We start from the raw sequence: 12272 nt of genomic DNA, 5'->3' as shown, positions 1-12272 counted from the left end.
TTTTAGCACACGAGTTGCCAACACTAACATCAGGTCATTCAGAAATGTCTGTAACTCAAGCTGGAGAAGATTTGATGCCCTCTTCTGACCTCCACGGGTGTTTGCACTCACATGCAAACTCACACACACTCATAATTAAAATTAAATCTTTATGAATAAGGCTATCAGTAGAGGGAAGGAATAATAAGACAAATAAAGAGACATTATGGTTTAAAAGGGTTCAGACTCTGGAAACCCTACATGAATATTTTATGTGATACAAAGAATTTCCCTCAGGCATGCCTTTAAGTCTCAGTAACCTAGCTTATCCTTATGGTTATTGTAGATTGTTCTAAAAAATCAGAATGAAACTAATCTGCAAATTATATTTTCAATGGTTCTTACACTTGAATGTGTGTATGTATGAGGTGGTTACTTCTTAGATCCCACACTCAGTTATTGTAAGCCATAGTCTTTACAGGTAAGTGGCATTCGTAGACCATCTACTAGAGAATATCTTGTTAATTAGCTATCAGTTCTTAACAAATGAGTCTGAACTGGAGATGACTATGCATTCAAGAACACTGGCCGCTCTTCCAGAGTACCAGGGTTTAGTTCCTAGCACCCACATAGTAGCTACCCACTGTAAATGGAAACTGCATTTGCGTTTCCTGGCTGCCCTGACCCAATCACACAGAAACTATATTATAGTTTGGCTAATGGCTCAGGCGTGTTTCTAACTAGCTCTTACATCTTAAATTAACCCATTTCTATTAGTCTATGTATCACCATGAGGCCATGGCTTACCAGTAAGGCTCTGGCATCTTTCTCCTTTGGCAGCTACATGGCGTCTCTTCGACTCTGCCTATTCTCTCTATCTGTCTCTGTTCAGATTTCCCACCTGGCTTTACTCTGCTAAGCCATTGGCCAAAACAACTCTATTCATTAACCAATAAAAGCAACACATATACAGAAAGACATCCCACATCAACCTACCATCTGTAACTCCATTTCCAGGGTGGTTTCCACAGGCACAATGAAAATGCAAGCAAAATTCCCGTATATAAAATAAGACTTAAAAAATTAAATATATGATTAAGAAAATAAATGAGTCCTTGGAGCACCGTGTGTGTACACAAACAATAAATAAATGTAATTAAGAACAAATTAATATAAAAATATGGAGCAGTTAATAAATCGGACTGTTTCTGCATTTATTCTTTCACATTCTAAACTTTGGGCAGACTTCTGTAGACAAACCAACCCTCAACAGTTTCATTTTGCTAGATTTTTTTTCTCTTTAAATTTTATGTACATGTACACCTATTAATTATCAGACCTTATTCATTCTATGATTCAGATTATATTCCTTTTAAGTCTTATTTAAAAATTCTCATACTATGGCCGGGCGATGGTGGCGCACGCCTTTAATCCCAGCACTCGGGAGGCAGAGGTAGGCGGATCTCTGTGAGTTCGAGACCAGCCTGGTCTACAGAGCTAGTTCCAGGACAGGCTCCAAAGCCACAGAGAAACCCTGTCTCGAAAAAAAAAAAAAAAATTCTCATACTATAAAGACTAAAGAAACTTGTAGATGAAATGTAATGTGCCTTTTGACCATCAGACTTGTTCTCTTTTTCATTTGTTTGGTAGGGTTTTTTTGTTTGTTTATTTGTTTTTGGGTTTTTGGGTTTTCCAGATAGGGTTTTTCAGTAGCTGTAGAGCCAGTCTTGGAACTTACTCTATAGACCAAGTTGGCTTCAAACTCCCAGAGATCCACCAGCCTGTGCCTTCTGACTGCTGGGATTAAAGGCTTGTGCCACCACCGCCCAACTGTCCTTTTTTAAAAATGACCAAATGAGAAATTTATAGTTTTTCTTTAGTGACTTAGTAAAAGGTTACTAGCTTTTAAGTCTCCAGTGTTTCACAATGTCTTATATAAAATTTCACCATATTTTCATTATGTTTCTCAAGTCAATGTTTTCTGAAACTTAGTTGTTTCAGAATGCTTTTAGAGAGGAGATATATTTCTATGTATATAATGTTTACACTATTAATATAGCTAGGATGAAAACCTGTCCCTTGTTATCTGTCTGCCAGTCATCACAGGAAGATCTATATAAATGATGCCAAATTCCGTAGATAAACAGTGAAGTGCTGATTAATAACAAGTCAATGATCAATATATTTAGAGAGAGTTCTTTTATGTATGTATTTTTTTTCATGGGATTTTTTTGTTTTACAATGGATTCTTGCTATATTTCCCAGGCTGGTCTTAAATTTCTGGACTCCAGCATCCTCTGTGTTAGCCTCCTAAGTTTTGGGACCACAGGCTTGTTACCATGTCCAGCTCTATTTTTAGAAAGCCCATGTGTTGGTCTGATTTGTCCCAGATAAAGACTTATCACATGTTTACTGGAAATACAAAAACAAATAAACTGTGTTTGTGTGTCTGTGGAGAGTGGGTATATTTGTCTTTATTCTTATTCTATATAAATACAATCATTTTTCATTCTTCACAAAAGTTATTTTTCATAATGTTAAATTAACAAATACAAAACCACATTCCTAGGGAAAATGCAGGATTTGATTCCATCAAGCCTTTGGTCACATTTTCATTAATCAATGCATTCTTCATCTTCTATCTGTATCTGTGTGAAAAGTCCCTCTTTTGTACGGTTGACACATTAGCACTGTTTTCATAACCGACACTATAACTCATTGCTTAACAAAATTCATCTAATTGTGTTTTCCCATAAAGTACACTACCACTCACTGTGTTTATGAACTCTAGCCAACACCTTAGCATTCCCCTTGGGGAACGTTTTATACACTAGTAGCCTACCTGGAAAGCACAAAGTATAAAGAATAAAACATAATTATAAGACAAAAATTACAAAACGATGCTGAAACTAAAAGGTAGTATAGCTTCTCCCCGCCAGAGGGGGTTGCATACGTCAGGTAACTGATTTTTAAATGGAACATATCTTCAGATGATTAAAATGTGTCACAAATTTGACTGAAGGCATATAAGTAATAAATAGGTAATTTCTCATGTGTAAACATGTGAATGATGAGAATAACTGTGCTTTTTAAGGAATCCTGTCTATCTGATTTTGTGGTTTTGTTTGTCTTTCAGACACAGGTAGGACGATTTGCACCTCAGTTCTCTGGATATCAGCAGCAAGACTGCCAAGAACTATTAGCTTTCCTATTAGATGGATTACATGAGGATTTGAATAGAATTAGGAAAAAACCATATATACAGTTAAAAGATGCTGATGGCAGGCCGGATAAGGTAAGTGAACTCCATGCTATTGATGTCGCCATTGTGAGTTTTCTCAGACTTTAGTGAACTTCTTGCTATTGTCGTCGTCATTGTTACAAACTTTTCTCACACCTCTTAGTGACTTGTGTTCCTTTTCCTTGTAGGTGGTTGCTGAAGAAGCCTGGGAAAACCATTTGAAAAGAAATGATTCTATCATAGTAGATATATTTCATGGCCTTTTCAAATCTACTTTAGTGTGTCCTGAGTGTGCTAAGATCTCAGTAACCTTTGACCCTTTTTGCTACTTGACACTTCCATTGCCCATGAAAAAAGAACGTAGCTTGGAAGTTTATTTAGTTAGAATGGATCCACTCATTAAACCTATGCAAGTAAGTAATGACCTTTTTATTTGTTAATTTTACTTAACTAGTGATATGACTAAAACCTGTTGGTTTCTCCAGCACAATCCAATAATAAAGTTTATTGTGTAATAGATTTTATAAGCCAAATCCTCTGGAAGTTATACTAAAAAGGTCATGGAAAGTTGAAGGATGTCATAGAAAAAATAAACGTTCAAATTTCTTTCTCACATAAAAGACAACCAAGATGTTTGTTTTATAATTTGAGGTATTTGCTTAAAAGATTAATAACAGTATTACTATCTCTATTTTTCTATCAATTTTTAAATTTATGTATGTAGGTATTTTGCTTGCATATATGTCTGTATACCACATGTGTTCTTGGTACTGGTGAGGCCTAAAGAGGACATTGGCTCCCCTAGCCTAGAGTTACAGATTGTTTGTCAGCTACCATGTGGGTGCCTAGAATGAAACCTGCCTTTGTCCCTAAACAGAGCAGATTTGGTTCCTGCTTTCCTATATTGTTTGCTATAAATTCCTAAGTTAGGGTTCTAGCCAGATATCTCAAACTTGTTGGTACATAATAGAAATAGAACTGTATGAAAGGTGTCCTTTGAACAGAGTTCTCTTACCATTGATGCTTGAAGTGTTGGAGTTTATTTTACTCTTAGTAAGAATAGTGTCTACGCAGTGTTCTTAAAACTACCAGCTCCTTCATTCGAAGTGATGGAAGGATTGAGGCACACCTGCACTTGTGTTCAGAGTTGCACTGTTTGGGGCACGTGAGGAAAATCTAGATGGAGATACTCAGTATTCATTAAACTTACATTCTTAAACTGAAGTGAAACCGCTTGAGTTTTCAGTGACACAGGGAGCTCTAGGAAATGGGGAATTGGTAGGGAAAGACAGTAAAGGACTATTTTGGTTTAGGGATTTGTTAATTTTTTAAGACTTGTGTATATTTCGGTACTCACATGAAGTTAAGGTAAATGGAGAAGGAGTTTAGGTGTCAAAAAAGAAAAAGATAGCATTCTTAGGTGTTAGGGTCAGGTGTGCATGGGAAGAAAGATCTCTGTCTTCTCGTAGTCTCAGAGACAGGACCAAAACAACCTCTGGACTTGAGGTTTGTAAAGGACAGGAAGCCAGACTTTCCTACTTAAAGAGGCTTCAGTTTTCTAGGTGAAGTGTTCTTCAGGGAGTGAAAGGAGAAAGGAAATAGTAGAATGCTAAGAAATGGGGCAGATACAAATAGCTACTGCATGCTGGACAAGGGAGTGACCACAGAAGTGCTCCTGGACAAGGGAGTGGCCACAGAAGTGCTCCTAGACAAGGGAGTGACCACAGAAGTGCTCCTAGACAAGGGAGTGACCACAGAAGTGCTCCTGGACAAGGGAGTGGCCACAGAAGTGCTCCTGGACAAGGGAGTGACCACAGAAGTGCTCCTGGACAAGGGAGTGGCCACAGAAGTGCTCCTGGACAAGGGAGTGGCCACAGAAGTGCTCCTGGACAAGGGAGTGACCCACAGAAGTGCTACTGGCAGTGGTGAACTCAACTCTGATTTGTAGCCCGCCAGTGCTGAGGTTTGAGAAGTTCTCTCAGCATATACAAACTCTGTGAGAAAGTTAATATCTCTCTGTTGCTGTGGAGACACCGTGGCCACGGCAACTCTTTAAAGGAAACAGTCCATTGACACTGGCTTACAGTCCAGAGGTTTATTTAGTCCATTGTCATCATGGCGGAAAGCATGGCAGCATGCAGGCAGACATGGTGCTGGAGAAGGAGCTGAGAGCCCTACATCCAGATCCATAGGCAGCAGGAAGAGAAGCACAATGGGACTGGCTTGGACTTTTGAAATCCATCCCCAGTGACACAACTCCTAATCCTTTCAAATAACATCATTCTCTCATGACTAAGCATTCAAACATATAAGCATATGGGAGTCATTCTTAATTCAAGTCACAGTTCAACAAAAATAGAACTGAGCGTGAAAACATAAAGATTTTGTTGCAGGGTGGTTAAAATAATAAGAGGGTGGAATCTAGGTGAATGACATCATGGCAGTAGAGAGAAAAGCATCCTAAGGACTAGAAATCTGTACAATAACCAAAAAGAGGTAAGAAGTAACCTATTGAGTGTAAGACCCCAGAAACAGCTTCGTGGTGACAGGTCCAGGAGGTGGGCTAAGGTAGGTCTTTGATTCAGTGAACCAGCGTACAGTACAGCTAGGAGGTCCTTGTGATGGACATTATCACCCAGGAGTTGACACTTGAATGTTGAGTGTTTTCCCAGTGCCATAGATTCATTACAATTTCTGTTTGTTTTTTAGTACAAAGTTATTGTGCCCAAAATTGGAAATATACTAGATCTTTGTACAGCGTTGTCTGCTTTGTCAGGAGTGCCTGCAGATAAGGTGAGATGTTTCTGAGATTGAAGTATGGAAATTGGGGTTTGGTTTCTCAGTATTGTAAAACCGGCTTAATAGACATTTATTTCCTTCTAGATGATAGTCACTGACATATACAATCATAGATTTCACAGGATATTTGCCATGGATGAGAACCTCAGTAGTATTATGGAGCGGGATGACATTTATGTGTAAGTATAATATCCGTTTAGAGTCTGTTGTTGGGGGGGGGTAAAAAATTTAAAGAACTAACGTAAAACTTATGGTCATTCCCGCCCTTGTAGGTTTGAAATTAATATCAACAGGACAGAAGACACAGAACATGTGGTTATTCCTGTTTGCCTAAGAGAAAAATTCAGACACTCAAGTTATACCCACCATACTGGCTCTTCACTGTTTGGTCAGCCTTTTCTTATGGCTGTACCACGAAACAATACTGAAGATAAACTCTATAATCTTCTACTCTTGAGAATGTGGTAAGTGCCAAATAAGCTGAACTATGCAAAATAAACATGAGAATAAAATATAAAATAGCTAATGAATGTCATTGTTCAAGTACTACCAGAGTGTTATACACATCTCTAACCAAACTGATAGAAAGTTGATGGCAGCCAGGTATGGCAGTGATGAACACCTGTGATCTCAGTCCAGCATGAGACCCCGCAGCATGGACTAGGGTTGGGATGTGTACTTATAATTTCAGCACTTGATGTGGAGGCCGGAAAATCAAGAATTCTAATCCTGTTTCTTTTATATTGTATATCTGAGGCCATTCTGGACTACATCAAAGAGTGCCTCAACTCTCACCCCCCAATAATGAAGTAAAAATAAAATGACAATTTAGTCCCTTGACTTGCTCATATAAAATACACAACTGAGATTATTTCAAATCCAGAAACATGAATTCTTAGCTGTTTTACACCAAAAGTTTACTGTTGGAAGTTTTAGTTGGCAGATAAATGTAATATAAGAACAAACTAGAAATCATAATAAATGTCAAATGGTCCTTTTTTTTTTTTGTTTTTTTGTTTTGTTTTGTTTTGTTTTTCGAGACAGGGTTTCTCTGTGGTTTTGGAGCCTGTCCTGGAACTAGCTCTTGTAGACCAGGCTGGTCTCGAACTCACAGAGATCCGCCTGCCTCTGCCTCCCGAGTGCTGGGATTAAAGGCGTGCGCCACCACCGCCCGGCTAAAATAATTTCTTTTATTTATTTATTTATTTTTTTTGGTTTTTTTTCGAGACAGGGTTTCTCTGTGGCTTTGGATCCTGTCCTGGAACTAGCTCTGTAGACCAGGCTGGTCTCGAACTCACAGAGATGCGCCTGTCTCTGCCTCCCGAGTGCTGGGATTAAAGGCGTGCGCCACCATCGCCCTTTTTTTTAATGCATGTGGATTTAAAAGAATAAGCTTTTGTGGCAGATGGTGAGATAGTGTACCACACTTTGATTTTTTTTTTTTATGGATTTTGGGGGGGGGGGGCGTTGAGACAGGGTTTCTCTGTAGCTTTAGAGCCTGTCCTGGAATTAGCTCTTGTAGACCAGGCTGGCCTCAAACTCACAGAGATCCGCCTACCTGTGCCTCCTGAGTGCTGGGAGGCATGCGCCACCACCGCCCAGCTGATTTCTTTTTTATAGTCTTCAAGTAAATAAGGTATGACAAATACAATTAAAGAACTTTATTTTACCCTTATGGCTGACATTCTTTTTATTTTCTATAAACCAAATCATTATAAATTCATGATCCATTTATGAAAATCACATTGCACAAATATAAAAGTGTTCCTAGCAACAATATACAGCATGGTAATGAGCATCATTTATAAAATTCTTACTTTTAAGTTCAGAAATGATCTACTCTGCTGTACTTTTAACATATAGAACTTGGAAAAGCCAGAACTGATGAGATGATTCAGTAGGTAAGGATGCTTGCCACCATGCCCAAAAACCTGAATTCAATCCCTGAAGCCGATGAGGTAGAAGGAAAGAGCCAGAAGCTACAAGTTTGTCCTCTAATCTATATCTGCACACAGATAAACAAAAATATAATTAAATTTTAAAAAATTGAAAAGAACATGCTACCAGGTGTAGTGGCACATTCCTTTAATTCCAGAACTGAGAGGAAGAGACAGGAGAACTAGTTCAGGGCCAGCCTGGTCTACATAGAGAGTTCCAAGCCGACTGCAGGTACACAGTGATACTCTTTCTCAAAAACAGTAGCAGTAAAAAGCAAAAATTCTAGAAGTAAATCACTTTGTTATATTAAAAGCAACCCAGGTATAAATTGTTATCCAGCTTTACTATATGAGTGCTAGGTTGGAGTTTGAATTAAAATTGTTTATTAAGTAAAATGGAAAGTTAATTTTACAAGCTTATTGGCTGCCTGATTTTACTGCAGCCGGTATGTCAAGATGTCTACTGAAACTGAGGAAACTGATGGACCCCTGCGTTGCTGTGAGGACCAGAATATTAATGGGAACGGCCCAAATGGCATACATGAAGAAGGCTCACCAAGTAAGACTTTCTTGTCATATTCTAAACACTTCTGACGTAGACAATATTGCCCCAAAGAAAAGGTTGAGATCTGAATTAATAAGCTAAAACACAAGAGTCGATATGGAAAAGTAATACCTACTTTGAAATGTAATGTATGGCTAATGTAAAAATTCTTATTTAAATGCCAAGGTGAGATGGAGACAGATGAACCAGATGATGAGTCCAGCCAGGATCAAGAACTTCCCTCAGAGAATGACAACAGTCAGTCTGAAGATTCGGTTGGAGGAGACAACGATTCTGAAAATGGATTGTGTACTGAAGAAACTTGCAAAGGTCAACTCACAGGACACAAAAAGCGATTGTTTACATTCCAGTTCATCAATTTAGGCAACACTGATATCAACTACATCAAAGATGACACCAGGCATATAAGATTTGATGATAGGCAGCTTCGGCTAGATGGTGAGTGTCTGTGAGAAATAGTTTGAACACTGAACTTAAGCATAACAAAGTATTTTTAGGTGTAGACCATGAAATTTAGACCTGCCATGAAAATAAATACTTGTCTATAAGGAATAAAAGCCTTAATGTCTTCATATAATAAGTGATACTAAAATGAGGTTAGTGTATGTATGCTTTAGCTTTGTATTATTTTTTAATGCTTAGATTATTCAGTGACTTGGAAATAGCTGTTAGTGTTTGCCCTGATCACCTAGTACAAGTAGAAAATAGTGCTTTAAAGAAATTGCTCTTTCTTTTCTGTAGTATATATGTTGGCATTAAGATATTGTTTATTTTAAAACTAAAGCTTACTGCATTTTTCATGAAAAAATATTTTTCCACCTTAGAAAGATCTTTTCTGGCTTTGGACTGGGATCCTGATTTGAAAAAGAGATACTTTGATGAGAATGCTGCCGAGGTGAGCCCTCACTCCTTCTGGGCCGTCTTTGCCTTTTTCACATGACTGTTGAGAGCTGGCCCTTACTCCTCTCTTCTCCCTTGCTTCTACATATATGTTTATGTTTCACCATAAAAAAAAAAAAAGAAAGAAAATCATGAACCTGTTTACTTTTTAAGGCAAAAGGTTGGTTTTGAACATGCTTTCTGTGTCCTTATTCGTTCATAAGCTGGTATATTTTCAGTATTCTTAGTAAGATAAGTCACTAAGATGCTTGAGTTCTGTTTCGTTTGTTCTCTGAACTCAAGAAATGCTTCTCTTTAGGATTTTGAAAAACATGAAAGTGTGGAATATAAACCTCCAAAAAAACCCTTCGTGAAATTGAAAGACTGCATTGAGCTCTTTACAACAAAAGAAAAACTCGGTGCTGAAGACCCCTGGTGAGAAAAGACGTTAGATGGTTGTGTCTAGTTCCTTTTCTTTAAAGATTTACTCTGGTAATGTTAGCACAATATTAACTAAGCTTCCTTAAATTTTTAGTAAGATCATTAGATAGTAAGTTCTAGTCTAAAGAGGGGTGCTGACACCCTTTTTAAAGGATTACAATGGTTACCTTTACTCTCATGACTGCCTTTTCTTTAATAACCACTTCCATCATTTCTTTGAATATTTATCTATATATTTATAATGATTAAGCTTATCTGAAAAATGTATGAGATAAAAATAACGAGGAATTGTTTTCATGTTCACATATATTAAGTGTACAGTAATTACTGATAAAATGTAAAACTTAGTAAACATTGATTTTTGATGTGTAGTTTTCATTAATACAAATCTTTTGTTTGTGCCTCTGTCAAGCTGTATGACTTTTTTCTTCTCTATAGGTATTGTCCAAATTGTAAAGAACACCAGCAAGCCACAAAGAAGTTGGATTTATGGTCCCTGCCTCCAGTGCTTGTGGTGCATCTCAAACGATTTTCCTATAGTCGCTACATGAGGGACAAGTTAGATACACTAGTCGATTTTCCCATCAGGTAAGTTTAAACTGTATTCAGTAAGCATTGGATCTTCTTTTTTCAAACTGATGTGATGATATTCCTGTTTTATCATAGTAAATGTCAGATATATTCGGACCAGTTTAAGCCTTGAAGCTTCGACTAGTTCTAATAATTTGTCAGGATCACTATTTCACAATTTGTTGTGACTATATTCATTGGAAACAAGCACTCCCACAGACCTTCTGTCTCTACATATTGACCAGTTTCGACTGAAAGTGATCTCCTTCTGCAGCAAAAGGTGCTTCTTTGTTGAGGGTGGGAGCCACACCCATCTTTGTGGAGAACACAGAGAGTGTACTTGCTGGGAAAAGTGGCAGCAGTGGGTTCTCCAAGCTTTTAACTCTTGAATGTTCATAAAGAAGTTGCTTTTCACTTTTCATCTTGAAAAAATGCTGGCACACTATAAATTAAATGTGTTAGCATGAAGACATTAATCAGAATAGCATTTATTGTCAAGTTATCACTTGAGACAAGGATTTCCAAACACTCAAATCTCAGTATATAATTTGTTTGGTAGGTTATCTCTAGGTAATTTCTTGTATGAGGGGTGCCTGTGTGTGTGAGATATTGTATTAATGATTGTGTATGTGCATATGTGAGAGTCAGTACTAACAGAAGACACTGGAATTTATTATTTTAAAAGAAAAAGATTTTCATTAGTTCTAACGAAAGCATAACTTAACTGAATTCTTTTTTAACAGTGACTTGGATATGTCAGAATTCCTGATTAATCCAAACGCAGGCCCTTGCCGCTATAATTTGATTGCTGTTTCCAACCACTATGGAGGGATGGGAGGTGGACATTGTAAGTTGTTTTACCATTTTTCCCATCTGTAGTTTTTCCTGTAAGATAGTTCATGCTTTTTAAAGTAAATAAACTGTCAGGTGTATCTTGCATGTAATCATTGTTCAATACCTTGTAAATGAATGAATCAGCTTTATTTTAAAACCCGGTTCTAAAGGGATTAGTTAATCCTCCTCAACTGAAGGCCTGGGTCTGTTCAGGTGCTTCCCTCCCCATTCTTCATTCTCTTCCTGCTAACATGTCTGTGTTGTGTTCTTGTAGACTATGCACATGTGTTAACGTAAGCAATGATTTTAATAACTTTCTAATGATTTTAGTAACTTTCCTAAGACTTTAGACTTAATCTTGTCGGTTCATGCCTGTTTAATCTGTTGCTTTCACCACTGGTGACTTAAATTGATTGCACTGTATCTTGCCACTTAAATCACATTTAACTCCTTACTACTCTAAGACTGTGAAATGTCACTGTTGATGATGTTAGCTGAGGGTTCCTTTGAACTACCCAGAAGGGGCATTCTTGACGAAACTGAGTGCCAGATCGTCCGAGGTTGACTGTGGCAGATTTCCATTCTTGAATTTGTCTTTTTGTCATTTTTAATGCAAAGTTGACTCATAAGGACTGTTACAATTTCATTCATGAGTCTTTTATTATTATTATTATTTCATTTTGATCGAACTTATGGTTATAAAGAAGCTAGATTGGATTTTTTTATTTCCTGCAATCATCAGAACAATATGGGGAATAATTATCCATCAGGCATACTGGAATTCTCTGTCAAACTATGGACTTTACCCCATAAAATTTTCTACTTATGTCATTGTTGGACTATTATGATATTATTGGGCAGTTTTCTTTTTCTTATTTGTATATTTGAACATTTTTCCATTTCTCTAAAAGTATATTCATTTCACCCAAATTCCAATTTATTTTAGACTATTTATAGTTACTGTCAGGCTATTTTTTTTATTGTTTTCTCACTATGACTTTTTAATAATCTTCCCCAAAGACTTATC

General features: G+C 37.3%; 1 protein-coding gene across 3 annotated transcripts in view; it reads left to right on the top strand.

Moving 5' to 3' along the window:
• Usp15 (ubiquitin specific peptidase 15) overlaps positions 1 to 12272 on the top strand; it is a 102346-nt gene that overhangs the window by 75030 nt on the left and 15044 nt on the right. For all 3 annotated transcript variants that reach the window (XM_041677538.1, XM_041677531.1, XM_041677543.1), the window contains 11 exons: positions 3116 to 3274; positions 3409 to 3633; positions 5930 to 6013; positions 6104 to 6198; positions 6292 to 6483; positions 8400 to 8515; positions 8687 to 8959; positions 9346 to 9416; positions 9720 to 9835; positions 10280 to 10429; positions 11155 to 11258. In XM_041677538.1, the coding sequence (XP_041533472.1) occupies positions 3116 to 3274; positions 3409 to 3633; positions 5930 to 6013; positions 6104 to 6198; positions 6292 to 6483; positions 8400 to 8515; positions 8687 to 8959; positions 9346 to 9416; positions 9720 to 9835; positions 10280 to 10429; positions 11155 to 11258 (1585 nt within the window). The remainder of the gene's footprint in view (positions 1 to 3115; positions 3275 to 3408; positions 3634 to 5929; positions 6014 to 6103; positions 6199 to 6291; positions 6484 to 8399; positions 8516 to 8686; positions 8960 to 9345; positions 9417 to 9719; positions 9836 to 10279; positions 10430 to 11154; positions 11259 to 12272) is intronic.

The sequence above is a fragment of the Microtus oregoni genome, unplaced genomic scaffold (assembly GCF_018167655.1).
Source record: "Microtus oregoni isolate MIOR12 unplaced genomic scaffold, Mior012 000001F_ref0000356, whole genome shotgun sequence".
In the NCBI taxonomy this organism is placed as follows: domain Eukaryota; kingdom Metazoa; phylum Chordata; class Mammalia; order Rodentia; family Cricetidae; genus Microtus; species Microtus oregoni.
This window is presented reverse-complemented; position numbering and strand designations above follow the sequence as displayed.